Below are 19,251 nucleotides of genomic sequence, written 5' to 3'. Positions count from 1 at the left end.
ATTTCTTTGTCCCAAATTAATAATTTTACCCTTATTGACTTTCTGTCATGTTTACTTATAACAATATTTTGCTTGTTTTTTATATTTAATTGTATTTTAGAAAGGATTATTGAAAACTTTCCACATGCCTCAAAGTTAGTCAGATGTTTAAGTAATGAACTGCTAAAGGTGAACTGGAAAGAAAGAGCAGTGTTTACAAGAGAGGGTTTTAGTCTTTAAATTTGATTCCTCTCTTTGTCTCTGTTAACAGGGATGCTTGAGTTTTCCATTCATTGTGAAGGGGACAGCTTAGGAGAGAAGCGCCTGCGAGTAGAGAGAGAAGAGATTAGTGGGGGTGACGTAGTGTTAGAACCTCACTCTCGTGTGATACCTAAACCATGTAGATTAGTCAGTGGAGTGGAGCTATTGGTGTAAGAGAATTTCAGAGTCAGAAAAAGTGAGAGGCGATAAGTGGCTAAAGTGGCGGGGAGCAACGCCAGGGAGAGACGGTCTTGCCTAGACAAGGGCGGCTGCTGCCAGTTGCTTAGACAGGCACTGCACTGCTGCCATCCAGGACTGGATCTGTGCAATTCCCAGAGACATTGCGATGCTTCTGATTTGATGAATGCTGGTTCTGAAGGTTTCTCAGTAAGGTCAAGCATAACCCTGGAGCTAGTGGGAGTTTTTCTTCAGTTACCTATTACAGGACTTTTCAGTTTATTTTACTATAGTTCTTGTTATATATATCTCATTAGCATATATATCTAGTTATATATGTTTTGTAGCAAAAGTGTCTTCAGTCAAAGTAACTAGGATGAGGTTCTGGCCAATCTAACAACTTCTTGCTAAGCTAATATAGTTTTCTATAAAAATAGAAATAGTTAAGCCCTGTGATTTTATCCTGTGCCTCTTCCCTGGAGTCTTTAGGATTCTGTTGGAATGTCTTTTCTCCTGTATGGAGTAGTGGTGGTTTGGTTTTGATTATAAACATTGCACATGAATATTTTACTCCCAAATATATGCCTCAAACTTGCCATCTGTTGGTGCTCAGCAGATGAGTTTGGCTTTCATCACGTTGATTTTATATGGCTTCATTTTATTATTTCCCTTGGCAGCGAGAACCCATTTTTTCCCCTGGTGGAAGTCAAACGAAATAACAAAAAAAATGAAAACCAAATCAGAAATAATGAATAGATTAGGCAAAAATTCTTAAACTTGAGTATTATCTAGCAACTGGAAAATGTAATCAGATAGCATACGTTGGAAATATGGTAGATAGAAATACCAATGCTCTGAAAATTATCACATTGAAGGGGCGCCATCCATGGATTGCCAGTTGATTTGATGCAGTCCTGGAGTAGACATTCATTTAGTAATGGGATACAAAAAGAAAGCTTGGTGATTGAAAGTTGAGAGGATATCCCAGCAAGAGCAATAAACTAGGGAGACCCAATGAAATACATTGAATGATTTGAAATTATGAGAAATGAAAATTATTATGTGAAGAAGAAGAAACCATGCAAAATAAATCATATTAGGTGGGTTTTTGCATTTGACAATGACTCTTTACTTGAATGACTATTTCTCATCAGGCTCCATGCCAGGTGCTGGACTAATCTTTAACATTTTTGCCCGGATTATTGCAGGGCGCCAACTGGTCTCTCTTCTCCCCTTGCACTCCACCCCCCACCTCTGCCTTTTCCCATCACAGCAGCCAGGGTGTTCCTGTTAAAAAGTCAGATCCTGCCACACCTCTGATCAGAGCTCAACATCCCATCTGGGGTGAAAATCTGAGACTTCCTGTTGGTCTACAGAGCCCTAAATGCTTTAGAATCCTGTACTCTTTTCTACCTGTCACTTACTCTCCTCCAGTAAACTGGCCGCTGTGCCATTCCTCAGGCAGGCCAGGCCTACTCCCACCTCGGGGCTTTTGCACGTGCTATTCCTTCTACTTGGGATGTTCTTCCACTGGCTGGCTGCTTGGCTCGCTCCTCCCGCCATTACTCAAGCGCCATCTTCTCAGGGAGATCTCTCTCACACCCTGGTAAAATTCTAACCCCATCTCCCCCACTCCTTATCCTGCTTCTCCCTTTTTCCTCTAAGGTACTAATCACCAGATGACATCCTATTATTTAAAAAATTTATTTTACTGTTTTGTGCACCCCACTACCATGTAAATTCCATGAGGGCAGAGATTGTTTTTTTCTATTTTGTTTGCTCCTGTATCCAGTGCTTCGAACAGTTCCTGGGTACATAAAAACACTCAACAAATATTGAATGAAAGAACAAATTTGGAGTCACAGGAGCATATAAAGACGGAACTAAACGTCGTATATTCCCACCTCACAGAGTAAATAACTGCCATTAAGCTTTTGTGTATTTTCTTTTTTCCATGTGAACACATATGCATGTGCATGTACAAATCATGTTTAATCTCCTGGGGTCTTTTTGTTCATTTATTAGTAGGTCTTGGGTATGTTCTATTATGTTAACTATTCTTTAAAAATAGGATTTTAAATGGCTGTATCGTTCCATTGTGTAGACGTAGTATTACTTGTTTAACCCCTTCCATGTTATATATACACGAATACTTAGTTTGTCTTATGTCTCAATTTTCTTGTATTTATTTTAATGAATGAACATCTTGTCTCTTTGTATATCTTTGTGCAAGTCTCTGATTATCTTCCTTGGGTTAGATTATTAGAAGTGAAGTTACTATGACAAAGGATATGACCTTTTTAATCTGTCTTGATACTTATTGTGATGCTGTCTTCTAGAATGGCTTACTCCAGGAGAGTGTCCATTTTACTATATCTTTGCCAGCACTGAGTATTATTATTTTCCGAAACTCTTGACCAGATTGGATAAACAATTTTTACTTCTTCGATTAAGTAGGGTCCTTTTACTGTATTAGTCATTCATATATATTCATATATATTCATACATATATTAGTCATTCATTCACATATATATGAATATATTCATATATATTCATATATTCTATGAAGCCCTTTTGTCTATTTCTTGGCTTACTAATTTTAGGCGGTATTATTGCCTCCCTGCTACAAAGATGACGAATTTAACATCGTTACAATACCTCTTACCTCCCCTCCCTTTGTCCACTCTGGTTTTGTTACTTACATATTCTTGCCTCTTAAATTGGCTGACTTTGTCTCAAGATAATATAATTAAACCTCTATTAATTTATCCACTTTAGGCAGTATGTGTTGACTCTCTGCTATGAAAAATAAGTAAATTAAGACATTTAATGTTTTTATTGTTCTTTTCTCTCCTCTAACCCTAAGGTTTTATTACTTTCATGATTATTTATTCTCTATTTATAAACTTTTAAACATTTACCTTCTGTTCTCTAAATTTAATTAAACTTTTGTTGATTCTGAAAATTGAAAAACAATAAGGGACACTGACTTCATTGTTATACAAATGTTAGGTCCCAAAATATCAAGGTTGGTGTTTGCTTCCACAGAGAATGAAATATAATCATATGCAATTGAATATTTGCTCCTTAATGGAGAATCTTGCATGTGTCAAGTTCTAGTGTCTTTCTAGCTTCCTTTACCTCATTTGGCTTGTATTCTTACATTCCATGTCATCTTTTGTCTTTCTTTTCTGTTTTGTTTGGTTGGAAAACCTCCCTGTAATTTTTCTTCTGTAGTAAGTGTGGTGGTTGGTAAACTCTTTCTGTCTTGACCTGATACTTGGTTGGTCGATTGGTTGTCTGGATGGAGGAATTTAGGTTAATAATATTTTTCCTTCAATTCTGTTATGATGTGGCATCCCAGGTTACTGACAGAAAGTGCACTCAGCTTGATTCTCACTTTCTTTAGATAACCAGTGGTTTCTCTTTGAAAGCTTTTTAAATTTTCCTCTATCTGTAGAGCTCTGATATTTACTAGGATGTGTCAGGGTATGAAGTTTTTTCATTTATCCTGTCTGGCTGTTGGGTTATCCTTTCTATTTGAACTGTGCCATGTTCAGTTCACAGAAGGCTTCTTCCATTTCTTGATTATTTCTTCCCCATCACAGCCTCTGTTTTTTCCCTTCTGAAGCTCCCGTGAGATAGATACTAGACTCCTGGATCTATACCCTATGTCACTCAATTTTTCTTTCGTATTTCCAGTTTCTTTGTATTTTTATTCAGTGTTCTTTTTTATCTCTCCAACCATCCAGCTTAGGTTTCAGTCTGGTTTATTGGTTAGCACATTCACTGGCCTGTAAAATTTTAATCGTCATTTTTTGTTTCCAAGAACTCTTCTTGTTACCTAATTATTTCTTTTCCATGGCAGCCCCTTTTTGCCTTATGGCTCTAATATTCTTTCATATCTCTGTGAAGATAATAAGTCTCTGTTGCCTGAATTAGCCTTGTTTCCTCTAATGATTTTTTCTGTTTTTTTTGTTTGGGGCTGTATTTGTTATCTATTGCTGCTCAACAATTTACTCTATGATGCTTAAAACAATACATAATTTATTGTCCCTGCACAGTGTCTGTGGTCCGGAATCCAGGCAGGTTTAGCTGGTGCCTCTGCCCAAAGGTCTCTCACATGGCAACAACCAAGGTGTTGGCCAGGGCAGCAGTCTCATCTGAAGGCTCAAAAGGGGAGGGATCTGCTTCCAAGTTCAGTCACATGACTGTTGGTGAGATTCACTTCCTTATCAATTGTTGGATTGAAGTCTCAGTTCCTGATCGGCTGTTGGCCAGGGGTCTCTCAGTTTCTATGTATGTGGACCTCTCCATACATCAGCTCACAATATGGCCCTGGCTTCCCTGAGAGCAAACCAGCAAGACAGCAAGAGAAAGCAAGCAAGATGGATGCCAGAGTCTCCGTGTAAACTGATCTTGGAAGTGCCGTCCCATCACTATTGCCATATTCTGTTTCTTAGAAGTGAATGACTCAGGTCCAGCTCACGCTCATGAGGAGGGGGTTACGTAAGGACATGAAACCAGAGGCAGGAATCACTGGGGGCCATCTTAGATGCTGCCTTTCTTTTTGGGGTTGATTTTCTCAAGTGTCTAGCAATCTTTGTTTCTAAATGAAGGACCGTGTGGATTATTACAGGTAGTTTACCTGGGTTTACTCTGTGACTGAATCCAGGGTCTCTGTCACATGTGTAGACTTCCTTTTCAGGTTTGTGGGCAGACAGCAGGAAGCCTGGCTGGGACTCCCTGCTATAGAATTCCATATCCTTTAGTGTGCATGAGTGGAACCTGTCATTTGCCATCAGTCACTAGTGTATAGCAAATGTGATGGGATTGTCACTCCCTTGATTAGAGTACATTATATGGCAAAGGAAAGAGGACTTTGCAGATGTAATTATGGTCCTAAATCAGTTGATTTTGAGTTAATTAAAAGGGAAGTTTTCCTGGGTGGGGCTGACTTAATAAGGTGAAAGCCTTCAAAGAGGGACTGGGCCCTCCCTGGGGTCAAAGATGCTCTCCTGCTGGCCTTGAAGAAGCAAACGGCATGAGTTCTACAGGTGCAAGAAAATGAATCTTCCCAACAACCTGAATGAACCTGGAAGAGAGTTCTTACCGTTCCAGCCTCCAGATGAGAATGCCCTTGGCTGGCACCTTCATTGCAGCCTTGTGAGCTGAGGATCCAGTTAAACTGAGCCTGGACTCCTGACCCCTGGAAACTATGACATAATAGATATGTGGTGTTTAAACCACTGACTTTGTGGTAATTTGTCACACAGTAGAAGATTAACGCAGAGTATTTCACTCCTAGTCCCTCTCAGGCCTTTCCTTTTTTGGTTCGTCCTCGTGTCTCCAGTGGATGTCTGGAGTAAAGCCAACCTCCGTTCTCTGAGTCCACCTTCCTCTTTAGGAGCTTTCCTTAGGTAGGTGGCCCCATTCTACAGAGAGCATGTCTTGGGCTATAACCTGAGGGCATGTCACAGCTGCCACTTAGGCTGTTTATTTCTTTATTTTGGGAGGTGGGAAGAGGGAGCCTACCTTCCAGATGCTCTGAAGGTACTTGTTTAGTGAAAGGCCCTAACGATTGTCCCCTTGCCTGCTCGCATTCTTTGCATTTGTTGATTCTGGGCCTGGAGCTTCTCTGGCCACTTTTGGTGGGAGCCATGCTTCGGTGGTGTCTGCGTGTGTGGTTTCTTCTACTTTAATTTTCCCACCACTCTGAGTCTACATAGTTTTTCTCTTCATAGAATTTCATAAAGCTTCTGGTCTGTTGATGGCATATTTTTCTGTTTTATAATGCTATTATGGTTTCATTCTTTAAACAGAAAACAATTTTCCTAGCAATTCAGTGGGGCCTTGTAAGTGATGGGAGTCAGATGTCGATGATGAGTCTGCATGAACTCAGCCGCACATCCTGGACTGGACTTTTTCTTTTTATAAGAGAAAATAAAATACTGTTTTCCTATCTGATGCTGATCTAATATATTTATAATAAATTTGGCATGTTTCTAAAATTGCTGAGAAAGGGCAGAATTTTTATGATAATTACTTTTCTCATGCTCTATGATCACGTCCTCCCTTTAAAGTTCCCAAAAGTATATTTCTATGAAGATTCTGCCCTTTTTTTCTTCTTTTCTCTTCCTCCCACAGGCTTACACAGCCTTTCTTGCTATTCGCTTAGGGTAATTTCTTAGAACAAGTGACTTCAAAATATTGCTGACACTGTTTTTTTCTAACGCTAATGGCACACATGATGTAAGTGCTGAGAATGTTGAGATAATTGAACTGAAATTGTGATTTTAGAATTGTCTTAAGACTCTTTTAGTTCCAAGTAACACAAACCTATTTCAAACTATTCAAGCCTATTTAAAACTTCAAAGTTTAGGTTAAAAACAGAATTTATTAGATGGAACAACAATATCTCATTGAACCCAAGGGTAAAATTTATATTCAAATGTCATGAGTGTCTGGAACCAGAAGCTAGAAAGCCGACGGTAGCCCAGGTAGTCATTATTTTACTGTTGCAGGCTTTCTGTCTCTCCTGTCTCTTATTTTGCTGAAAAGATGCTTATTGTCTTCTCTCTCAGCAGACTCACTTTGTTTTGGCATGGATGTGGCCAAATATGGCTTCCCAACAATGGCAACCTGAGTTTCCAATTTCATATCATCTCAGTGCAAGCAAATAGGTCAGAAGCACAATCCCAAATTCTAAGGAGAAGGAATCTAATTGGTTTAGCTTGGGCCGGTTAGATCTTTTTAGACCAGTTTAATGTGGTCATGAGGGCAGGTTTTATGGTATAGATATGGTTGCCATGGCCCGAGTTCCTGAAGAAGAGGTAAGTGGGAGGAAGATTGGGCAGATATCTCAAAACGCATCTGCTGCAACATTCTTGTTTATGTCCAGTGTGCTATTTCTCATTGAGAGACAGTTTAGCTAAGGGTTAAGAAGATGGGCTAGGGGGCAGACAGACGTTGATTTGAATCCCAACCCTGCTGCCCGCCAGCTGTGTGACCTCTGTGAGGATCAAAATCTTTCTCTTACATTTGGGATGGATAAAGCCTCTCTCCTGGGGTTGCTGGGAGGACAAGATGAGAATATATATGGTACATCCTACACACTCAATAAATAGTAACTTTTATTAATTATTGCTGTTATCATATCATTTGGGAAAGATTATGTGAAAGAAGGAACATACATTTTAACATCCTGATAGCGCAAGAAGATCTGAGCCAAATTCCAGATGCCGCAGAACTGCATAATCAATAAAAATCTAAGAGAGAGTTTTGTCTTTACCACACTTGGCCAAAGAAGTGGACACAGGTTAGCTTGCTGGAGTTAGGGCCTAAAGAATCTACAGTGAAAATTTTGCTTGTATTGGTTTTGTAAAGAGAGTTGTCAGTAGTCTCACAATCCTGCAGAGAACCAGGCAGCGCTGGTGGTCACTGGTACGTCATCAGAGTTCTTTCCAGTCAGTGCCTGTTCTCATGGTCACTGCATTCATTCTGCTTGGTGGCAGGTCTGTTTTGGTTGGCTGGTGCCTTACCCAATGAAATATTTTGAATATCATCCCTGGAAATGCAGTATGTGCTACCAATTCATACTTTAGTTTCTTTGTTAAAGGAGATGCACTGTTTTCTTTATAAAGCAATAGATTTCCTTTGCCCTTTTCTCACTTATATGATAAAATTGTGGGTGGCAGCCGTCATTAAACGAAGTCTTAGTAAAGGATATGTAAAGGGATAATGATTCAAATTCTGTAAAGTTAAAGGATGCCAAATGTCAGCCAAAAGTTAATGTTTGTATGAAATAGAGTTAGCCAAATGAGCTATGTTCCTGGCTTCTTTTTTAAATGTAGCATATGCTGTTCTATATGGAACTGTAGTAGAACAATATATCAATGACTAACTGTGTAATTTTCTCTTAAGTTATGCAGACATATTGATTGAGAGGGAAGTGTTAATGCAGAAGTACATTCATCTAGTTCAGATCGTAGAGACAGAAAAAGTTGCAGCTAACCAACTCCGGCACCAACTTGAAGATCAAGATACAGAAATCGAAAGGCTTAAATCAGAGGTATTTCCCAGTTGATAGATTCCTTCTCATTGTTTCACATTTACTGTCATCTCATGATTACCCAAGCCTATCAGGGCAAAATTTTAATCTCAAACTTAGTTCCTCTGCCATCAACATGTACATGGCTGGGCTACTGATCTCCATTAGAAATGAATCTAATGTCTATGTTAGGATTAGGTAAATGTGCTACAACAAAATGCTAGGATAATATGCTATTTTTTAAATATTTGTGCCCCTGATGTCCTTCATTTGATCAAATTTTCAGGAGATGACTATAATATTTAACTGTTTTCAGATTGACTCTTGTAATAATGATAATTGTGAGTTTGTCATAGATGCAATTAAATTTCAAAATGACAGCTAAGGAAGAACTAAACATGAATTCAGAAAAACTTTACTTTTTCTAGACCTAAGGAGTCCAACCTTTTCCACTCTAGAATTTTGAAAAACATGTTTGGGTTGAAGTATAAGATATTTGCTAGGATGCATTTTTTCATGAAGTTGGGATTCCTGCCTTCCTCCACTTCTCCCCCACCCATTGAATGTGAGCTTCTCAGGCCTGCCTCTCCAGACAAGTGAGATTGATGCCAAGGGAGAGGAGAAGGTGGCCATGGAGTGCGCGGCCGTGGTGGTGGGCCTGAGTTCTCTCCGTCTCCAAAGTGCCTGTGTTTATACACAGAAACCTGAGTGAACCGTTCCTTGCTGTCCTGTCATTCCTCATAGGAGGTAGTCAAGAACTGAGGAATTGAAGAGGAACGTAGAAAGCAAGATTTTCCCCCTCTCTCTCACTAGAGATGCCTTAGCATCTTAGCTTCAAAGAGAAGAATAGCACAGAATGAAACCTGCTACTAATTGTATCCTTGTTGACAGAGCAATTCAGTCTCCTCAGCCTTGGTAACTTCCTTGTCACTTTGAGTGTTACTGGACAACAGTTTCCTCTTCATTTCCTCACACCTTCCTCTAAGACATATTCTGTGAATCCTGTGAGGGGTTTTACCTCCTGCAGCCTCTGTGCATCACCTCCAGAGGACAGAGCCTGGGTACAAGCCCAAATGGGGTCTGATTGCTTCTGTGGTGATGATAAGTTGCAGACCGTGTTCACCATATCATTAGAGTTGTTAACTTCCCAATTCAAGCCTGAAATTTGATATAGTGAAAACAACAACAGAAAACTTAACAAACCTGCATTTTAAAAGACTGTATCAGGCACTGTAATTTAAAACAAAATTATTGTGTTCTTTCTTTGCCACAGTAAGCTAGAGCAGATGCTTGTCTGCTAAGTGAAAGAGGTTGGCATTTACTCCATGAGAAAAACTCAGCACCAAGCGACATTCCCCAGTGTTTCTTTATGTGTGCTTCTCTGTCTTCACTATGTTCTATTTTAGGCTGAATATAGATTGCAGCTAAAAACTGTCAGTAGCAGGTATGTCTTGTGTGGCCGCTTGACAGGAGCCATAATTTATTTCCCATTCCTTTTATGTCCCTGTTCCCTGCCAGAGAATGGCAGAGCAGTGGATTTCGTGTTGGGGACAAAATGTAGAGACAGGTCATAGGGGGCGATTATGATCTCTTAACTTCTCGAGTGTCTGCTTCTTGGTAAATCTGTGTAGGTTCTTACTTTGGTGAGAGCCTGCCGTTGAGCGGCAGTCTAGAGAATTTTTTTACTAAGTGTGGTTGAGAGTCTGCCTGGTCTTGAGTTGCCCTTCACAGGTCACAGAACTGAGCTGGAGACATAAAGAGGTTCCAGGCTGTTTCAATCCTTGTTACCTTTTCCCTTTTCTTGGCTGGCTTGGACCAGCCCCAGGGCTCTGAGGTTCCCTTTGCAGTTACCATTTTCCCGAGGAGACCTGCGAGTCAGCTGTACTGTGCATACTTGGAAGGCCACAGGTGGATTATGGGAAGCAAGAGCTTTGAGCTGAGTGTCACTGTATTTGGAGACCACAGGACGTTACAGGGAGCTGACTTTGGGCAATATGGTTGGCATGTCACTGAGCTCCTGAGAAGGCCTTGGCCTGGTCATCACTGGCTGTCAGGGCTGAATTTTCGGCTAACATTTCTCCTAACCCAGATTGCAGTTCACACTTTCCACGGTCACTTCTTATAAGCACTTTGTTAGTAACATAACAAAGTAGGCTTGGGGTGAAGTTCATGCTTCCCCTACCTCAGCACCCAGGGAAGAGGGGGTACATGAAAGGTGAATGTTCCTGAGCATCTCATAAGCTACCTTATAAGCATAACTTCGTATGGGTTGTGGCCATAATCCAGTATTTCCCAAATCATGAAATGGACCAATTTTGTGTTATAGATTATCGCTCTTAATAAAACCAAGGAACGGATGAGACCTTACCAAAGCAATCAAGAAGATGAGGATCCAGACATCAAGAAGATTAAAAAGGTAGGACACCGGGGGTTTCTGGCTCTGAGGGAGCGTGGGGACCAGTTGCGTGTTCTGTAGTGATGTCTTTGCTAACCTGTCCCTGAGCTGAGAAGAAGCTTGGTGTTTCTGTTCTAATGGCCCCAGACTCACCCTTCAGAGTGACCAGACGTGGCTACTTCTCTGGAAAAGTTTCAGCCTGAGATTTCTTTCCAGTTCTGGGGATCTCCTTTTGGACTGTGTGGGAAGGATGCCAGAACCGGTCATTAATACAATAGTGTTCTCCGGTTGGGTTAGCTAAGTGCTGTTGAACCTCCTAATTTTGTTCTGCTTGCATATTTTGGGGGAGTATCTTTTTAATTACATTTCAAAAATGTTTCTTTTAGCTTTTATCTTGAGTGCTTATTTGGAAAAGATTTTTTTTGAACATGTGAGAAGATTGAGTAAATCAATCCATCTGCTCAGATTTTTGGTTTATTATTGTTTTTTCTGTCTTGTTTAACATCTACATAATCAGCAGATCCTTCCATCTTATTGTCATTTATAATTATACAATTTTTGCAATTAACCAGACACTGGCATCACTCCAGTCTACCGTGTTTGAGTTGTGTCCTCTAGGTTTTAATTCCGTAATCTCGTCCTGTGTAAAGCACTCAGTTTTATTAACATTATGTGTAAAGCTTCACAGTTAAAGAACATTTCTTGGCTATACATCTTCAAGTCTTTCTTTTTAATTTTTTCTTATTCCTGTTCTTCTATGCTAAATAATTATTCCTCTTTAGTTGTAACAAAACTTTAACTAAATATTCCTCAGAATTTGAATAGAAATTATTCTTAGGACTAAGTTGCAATGTTCTCAGTTTTCAAGAAAAAAAAAGGAAAATAACACCATTCCCTTCTTAAGAATTTAAAATTTTTTAAATGGAATTTCATTTATGTTAATGTGTTACAAGATTAATGCTATTGCCTTTTTTTTAATAGTATGCAGTTGCATAAAAACAAAGATATTAGTAAAATACAGTTGTCAGTCCTGTTGTAGAAACTGGTCTATTAGTAAATAAGTGAACCAGCTATTTCTTAGCAGGTAATCCTTGCCCAAGTAAGTGGAAAGGTTTTATTTAACATAAAATTCAATTAAGTTGATTTTTGAAAATATGTCTGTTAAATGGAAGACTAATGATAAACGAAATACTTTTTTACATTTTATACCTTCTTCTTCTTTTCTTTTGCTGAGGAAGATTCACCCTAAGCTAACATCTTTTGCCAATCTTCCTCTTGTTGTATGTGAGCTGCCGTCACAGCATGGCCACTGACAGACAAGTGGTGTAGGTCTGCCCCTGGGAACCAACCTGGGCCACCAAAGCAGAGCATGCCAAATGTAACCACTAGGCCACCAGGGCAGGCCCATCTACCTTCTTATTTTTTAGTAGAAGTAAATTTTTTTTAATCTATTTTTGAACTTATTAAATAGGTTTTGAAATTAACTCTATTGTCCTTTCTATCACCAAATCAAACTAATGTCTGTGTGGAAAGGGGTGTTTACAAACAAATTAGTTTCTCTATTCTGAGCTTAGCAAACATCCACATAATTTTTTAACTTTTAAGAGGTCAAAAATTGAAATTGGTTATAATTCATAGGAATTTCTCATTAGATTTCTCCAAATAATGTGCATATAATAGCTCCACATAATTCTACTAAAATGAGGTTAATTTTTATTGTTTGATGTATGGCAGCTATATGAATGCCTGTATGAAAATTGGTAGTATGCTGACAGCATCAGTAGATAGTGAGAGAATTTTAAACAGTGCAAAAGAAGAGTAGTTGTTTAAATGCATGATAATTTTGACCATATGGGTGAAATAGTATAGAAAAAAATAAAAAGTGTAAGAGTGTGTTAAATAGACAACGATACTAAAAAAGGATTTGACAGTGATTTAATGCTTTTAGTTGTATATGAATTTGCAACCTGCTTCATTGCTGAATCTGCCACTTAGATATAAGAAATACTAATAAATTATCATATAATTTTGTGTGTGTGTGAGGAATATTGGCCCTGAGCTAACATCTGTTGCCAATCTTCCTTTTTTTTTTTGCTTGAGGAAGATTGTCACTGAGCCAACATCTGTGCCAATCTTCCTCTTTCTTATGTGGGATGCCACCACAGCATGGCTTGACTAGTGTGCTAGGTCTACACCCAGGATCCCAAACTTTGAACCCCAGGCCACCAAAGTGGAGTGGTGTGCGAACCTATTCACTATGCCGCTGGGCCAGCCCCTAATTTTTCTTATATTTAGAAAGGACTTCAGATTTTTTTTTTTGTCAATTATTTTATAGATGAGGAAATGCAGGACCAGAATTCAAGGTCACCCATCAAGTTAGTGGCAGAGCCTTTGGGTTAAGGATTATGACATATACCTGTCTGATGAGCACCTAGCTTGTACCTGGGCCTTTAAAAGATATTCGGTAAATATCTGTTGGCTAAAACACCTAGGCCAGTGCACTTTGTCAGGTTTGCCTGTTATTTTTCAAATCATACCTAGGGAATTCAGATCAATTTGAGAGGCTATCTTTTTTCTACAAAATTGATTTTTAACATATTTCATGTTTCTTTTCACTAAATAATCACCGTGGCAAACTGTTGATGTGTGTTTTGCCTATGTGGCTAGGAAAGAGAATCCTTACAGTTGGCAAAAGACAGATGAAAGAGCACCAGGTCTGGTTGCAGTTTCTTTCCTAGCTGTGTGGCTTACTGTGAAATTTAGTTTACTCATCTGTAAAAGGAAAAGGTTAGATGAGCAAATTTCTAGTACTTATTTTTTTTATTTTTAATTTTTTTTAAAGATTTTATTTTTTCCTTTTTCTCCCCAAAGCCCCCCGGTACATAGTTGTATCTTCTTCATTGTGGGTCCTTCTAGTTGTGGCATGTGGGGCGCTGCCTCAGCGTGGCCCGATGAGCAGTGCCATGTCCGCGCCCAGGATTCGAACCAACGAAACACTGGGCCACCTGCAGCGGAACGCGTGAACTTAACCACTCGGCCACGGGGCCAGCCCCTCTAGTACTTATTTTTTAAGCTTAAAAAAACCCTCATCAACAACAAAAAATCAAATCACTTGATTAAAAATGGGCAAAGGACTTGAATAGATATTTCTCCATATAATGGGGAAATGGCCATTTGTATATCATCTTTGAAGAAATCATATACACATGAAAAGATGCTCAACATCACTAAGCATCAGAGAAATACAGATCAAAACCACACTGCAATATCATCTCACACCCATTAGGATGGCTGCTGTCGGAGAATAATGTGTTGGTGAGGATGTAGAGAAATTGGAAGTGTTGTGCGTCATTGGTGGGACTGTAAAATAGCGCAGCTGCTATGGAAAACAGTATGGAGGTCCTTCAAAAAATTAGAAATAGAACTACCATATGACCCAACAGTCCTACGTCTGGGGACATATCCAAAAGAATTGAAAGCTGGATCTTGATGAGATATTTGCACTCCCATGTTCATTACAGCATTATTCACAATAGCCAGAGGTGGAAGCAACCCAAATGTGCATTGACAGATGAATGAATAAACAAAATGTGGTATATATACTCAGTGGAATATTATTCAGCCTTAAAAAGGAGGAAAATCCTGGCACATGCTACAACATGGATGAACCTTGAGGACATTATGCTAAGTGAAATCAGATAGTCACAAAAAAGACAAATACTGTATGATTCTCCCGATATGAGGTATCTAAAGTAGTCCAATTCACAGAACAGAAAGTAGAATGGTGTTTACCAGGGGCCGAGCGAAGAGGGAGAGGGAGCGTTGTTGTTTGATGGGTATAAAGTTTCAGTTTTCTAGATGAAAAGGTCTGGAGATCTGTTATACAGCAGTGTGAATATACTCAACACTACTGAACAAGGTAGTAAATTTTATGGTATGTCTTTTTTTTAACCACAGTTAAATTTTTTTTTATAGTGTTAAAGAATAAACCTTCAATTTCTTTCTTTTTTCAAATGTTAATAAGTAAATATGTAATGTTATTATATTCTGGTATCCATATAGGCAGGCCTAAAGAGCTTAAGCTTATGGAAGAAATTAGTGAACTTGAGAAAAAATATTATATTTGAAATCATCTTTTGTCTGCTATCTGGAAGAAGCTTGCCATTATTTATCCTAGTGGTGGGACCATTAGTGCACCAAGGAAAGAGTAGTGTATTATATGGCACAGGATGGACGCCCTTATTGATAGGCTCAAGAAAGCCAGTCTCACAGCTCCCTGAGATTCTTTTTCAGTTTTTGATGTTGTGTTTGTTGTTGATAGGTTCAGAGCTTCATGCGAGGATGGTTGTGTAGAAGGAAGTGGAAGACCATTGTGCAGGATTACATTTGTTCTCCTCATGCTGAAAGTATGAGGAAGAGAAACCAGATTGTATTCACCATGGTTGAGGCCGAGTCAGAGTACGTCCACCAGCTGTACATCCTGGTAAATGGCTTCCTCCGGCCCCTGCGGATGGCGGCCAGCTCCAAGAAGCCCCCCATCAGCCACGACGACGTCAGCAGTATTTTTCTCAACAGGTCTGTTTCGGCATAAATCAAAGAGCCATGTGAAAAATCCATTTGAATTTCTTAAGAGAATTTTTACTTTATTCTTAAAAGAATCGGTATCATAAATTCATCTTTATGAGTTTATGATATTGAAAGCTATCATTTGTATTTCATTAGTCCAAATTTGCATATCTTTATCTTGAGTCTTAGAATCTAGTTTTCTGGTTTTCTTCTCTATTTGACATATATTTTCTTGTCATTGTGTGTGTTGGGGAAGGTAATCTCCCTCAAAAACTGAGGAAAATGTACTGATTAAGGGGTCTTTCCATGTAATTTATACAGAAGTACATTAGGTAGAGCAAAACCTAACAGAGGGCCTGAGAATCTCTAGTAAACTTATTTGCTCGATGGATATTTATGGTGTCCTTAATGCTGAGGATTCATCAGTGAACAAAGCAGAAAATCCCTGCCTTCATGGAACTTAAATTTTGATGTGAGAAGACAGATAATAAACAGTGAGTGAGTCAAGCAGGTAGTATGTTATATGGTGATGAGTGCTGTGGAAAAAATAAAGGAAGGTGAGAAGAGGGGGAAAGGGAGTGCTTGGGTGTTTCACTTAAGAGGTTAGTTATTTATAGTCTTTGAGTAGATAATACATTTACATCATTGAAAAGTCAAAATAACATGAAAACATCAAATGACAGAAGTCTCACTCTTTGCTGTCTCTGCCCACCCCATTTTCCCACTTTGTATATGTAACCATTTTCAATAGTTTCTTATATATCCTTCCAGTGTTTCTTGATGTAGATCCAATCAAATATGAATTCTGAGCCTTATTTCTCCCCTTGTTACATAAAAGGCAATGTACTTTAACGTATACTTGCTTTTTCCACTTAATATATCCTGGACATCTTTCCTTATTAATATCTAAAGAGCATTCTGTTTTTTAATGAATTGCTCCATGGTGGGAGGGAGATTTCCCGACATAAGTTGGCAAGGACACCACTCCAGTGTGTGAGACATCCTAAGGGACATGTGGGGTACTCTTGATCCTCAGTCTATACAGCTAGCATTTTGGTGATATTTCCATGGAGTGGAGGGAATTCACTGCTTACAGGGTCCTTTGGAAGGGCTGGAGGAATGAAGTCAGGGAGCATCTCCTTGACCATTGAGTTCAAGGGCACAGCACCATGGATGTGATCCAGAGGTTAGAAAACTACTGCCACCACCATTGCCACGTCTGCCTCTCAGATCCATGAAGCTGGTACCAAGAAACTAGAATGCCAAGGCTGGGGACTGAAACTGCCCCTAGAACACTCGCGTCTCCACCACTGACTTTCAGCAGCGGGAAGATGGTCTCTGTTTCCGCCTCCTGTGTCTTACCAAGCACATCTTGTGGTGGAACTGAGTTTACATCTGGAGCCCTATCTGCAAGGGAGTCTGGGAAATGCAGTTTTAGCTCTCCAGCCTCTCTACCTAGAAGGAGGGTGAAATGGAGATTGAAAGAGTAATGTATGATATCTATCAAAGTAGATTTGGTTAAAATCCTTGAACAATTTTAACTGCTTAGTTAAAATCCTATAAAAGAAAAACAAATTACCGTCTCCAACCAGTGTCTCTTTTGTTTCATGGACCATTTGGAAATAGTAGGGACTTCTCCTTGATGTTTCTTGTAATGAAATTTGAGTTATGACAAACCAAAGTATTTCACTGACATAAATAATTCTGTATTTGGTTGTGTCAATGTGTAAGTTCAGAAAAGCCTTCAAAGGCTCATTTTAGTAGGTTAATTCTAGTGAGAGAAAGCAAAAGATATTTTGGCATTAGTAACTGCACTTCTTGACCCTTTTAGGAGTTTGGATCCCTAAATTATGCGTAGTTCTCATTTTGGTATCTCTGTGTGGGCTCCATCCTTTTCAGAAGATTCTTTTACATTTCTGTCTTGGGTGTCTTAGGAGCAGTTACAGTAGTTCTGTCAAATCTTTGCTATGAATTTTTTCCCTCTCTCTCCTTCTGTCAAAACTCATTTTAGTGAAAGAGAGACCTCTCCCTGAGTTATCATCTTGAATCAAATTTGAAGAGAAAAGAAATCATAACTATTTTATTGTTATCACTTGAAGTGCTATATTCTAACCATAGAAAGCTATTTTTATTATAAATTAGTAAAGACGGTTATATGACAATGATTTGGTCCTTACTGTCTTCCAATATTTGAAGCTTAGCTCAGAATTTTCTTTGAGTTTTTGAGGTGGTCTGAAAGATACATTGCTTTATGGGGGCTAATATAATTCATGTCGTTATTGGGTGTATACTTTGGAGGCCCTAGGAGACATGTATATCATGTATTTATTAAGACTTTAAGGACTCAGTGTACTTCTTTAACAAAATAGACACTTTATAGTGGCTAAATTATATGATTCTTCCATTTTTTATAGTGAAACAATCATGTTTCTTCATGAAATATTTCATCAAGGACTGAAAGCAAGGATAGCAAACTGGCCTACTTTAATTTTAGGTAAGTGCCTGCTTCAGAGATATAGGATTTTCTCTTAATATGGCTACAATTAGAGTAAAATAACATCACAGCTTTGCCTGACCAAAGCTGTCTGAATTTCCCTTCCTTTTGACCTGTGAACTCCCTTAGCCACTGAAAATCTGTCTCTTTGCCCTTTGGGCCCTGCCTCAGGACTTGCCTTTCCCGTGGCCTGTCCTGGTTCATTTGGGGCTGGAGTCAGGCTCCGCCCCAGGGTGCATTCTATGAGATCAGTCATTTAGGTGTCCGGACTGAGGCCCCGTGCATGCATGACACCTGGTCCTGGGAGCCACCCTCTGCCATTCCTGTTGAGTGAACAGTCTTTCCCCAGGCCTTAGGTACTTTACCGAGTACCAAGAGAAACTGTCATGTTTACTTCCTCTTTCCAGCTGATCTGTTTGATATTTTGCTCCCCATGCTGAACATTTATCAAGAATTTGTGCGCAATCACCAGTACAGCCTCCAAGTGCTTGCCAATTGTAAGCAAAATAGAGATTTTGACAAACTCTTAAAACAGTATGAAGCCAACCCTGCCTGTGAGGGGAGGATGCTGGAAACGTTCTTGACCTATCCAATGTTTCAGGTGAGTCATCTGGGCTGCATTTTCTAAGTCATTGATTCCAACTTGGTGTTACTGATACCCAGTGTGGCCAGAGTGAGATGTGCAAGTATCCCCTGTGAGGAATTATGGCACATATGTATCGTCTTGTCACCTTGAGCTTGACCCTGAGATAAATAAACTTAGGTCACATGTTCTCTGTCTAGTAGGCATGCGTCATTAGGTGATTTCATCATTGTGCGAACATCATAGAGTGTACTTACACAAACCTAGATGGTGTAGCCTAATACACACCTAGGCTGTATGGTACTAATCTTATGGGACCCTTGTCATATATGTGGTCCATTGTTGACTGAAACGTATTTATGCAGTGCATCACTGTATATCTAAGAAAACTAGGTATTTTTTAGACAGTTAAATTAAGAACGATTTTTTTTGAAAAGCAGCACAATTTTCTCTTTACAGAGAGATTCCACACAGACTTCTTCCATGGAGTCTCCTCCTCCAGCATGTTTAAAAATATTATTAGGTTTACAGAAATAGGATGTTGTGCAAATGTTCCAGTGTGTGCTGGTTGCATAAAAGGTTCCTGGGGAGAGGAGTGACTGCTGGGAAGGGCTTTGTTTCCCTTCCCGCCCTCCTGCCCTGCTGTGATTGCTGCTCAGTCTCCCTTGGCTGGAGCTCTGGAGCAAAAGGAGGACCTTCCGGTCACAGTGGCTGTGGGGACTTAGGAGCCAGAGGCACTGGCTGC

The 19,251-nt window shown here is 39.4% G+C and overlaps 1 protein-coding gene across 26 annotated transcripts in view; it reads left to right on the top strand.

Annotated features, from left to right (window-relative positions):
* The window catches only part of RASGRF2 (Ras protein specific guanine nucleotide releasing factor 2), a 215,255-nt gene that overhangs the window by 70,284 nt on the left and 125,720 nt on the right, over window positions 1-19,251 (top strand). For 17 of the 26 annotated variants that reach the window (XM_070571504.1, XM_070571503.1, XM_070571493.1 and 14 more), the window contains exons 3-7: window positions 8,342-8,489; window positions 10,795-10,884; window positions 15,185-15,438; window positions 17,844-17,923; window positions 18,331-18,524. In XM_070571504.1, the coding sequence (XP_070427605.1) occupies window positions 8,342-8,489; window positions 10,795-10,884; window positions 15,185-15,438; window positions 17,844-17,923; window positions 18,331-18,524 (766 nt within the window). The remainder of the gene's footprint in view (window positions 1-8,341; window positions 8,490-10,794; window positions 10,885-15,184; window positions 15,439-17,843; window positions 17,924-18,330; window positions 18,525-19,251) is intronic. The other 9 variants (XM_070571516.1, XM_070571509.1, XM_070571514.1 and 6 more) reach the window with 1 other exon arrangement.

Source organism: Equus przewalskii, chromosome 13, assembly GCF_037783145.1.
Source record: "Equus przewalskii isolate Varuska chromosome 13, EquPr2, whole genome shotgun sequence".
Classification (NCBI taxonomy): Eukaryota; Metazoa; Chordata; class Mammalia; order Perissodactyla; family Equidae; genus Equus; species Equus przewalskii.
The sequence above is the reverse complement of the archived record's forward strand: the minus strand, read 5'-3'. Positions and strand labels throughout refer to the sequence as shown.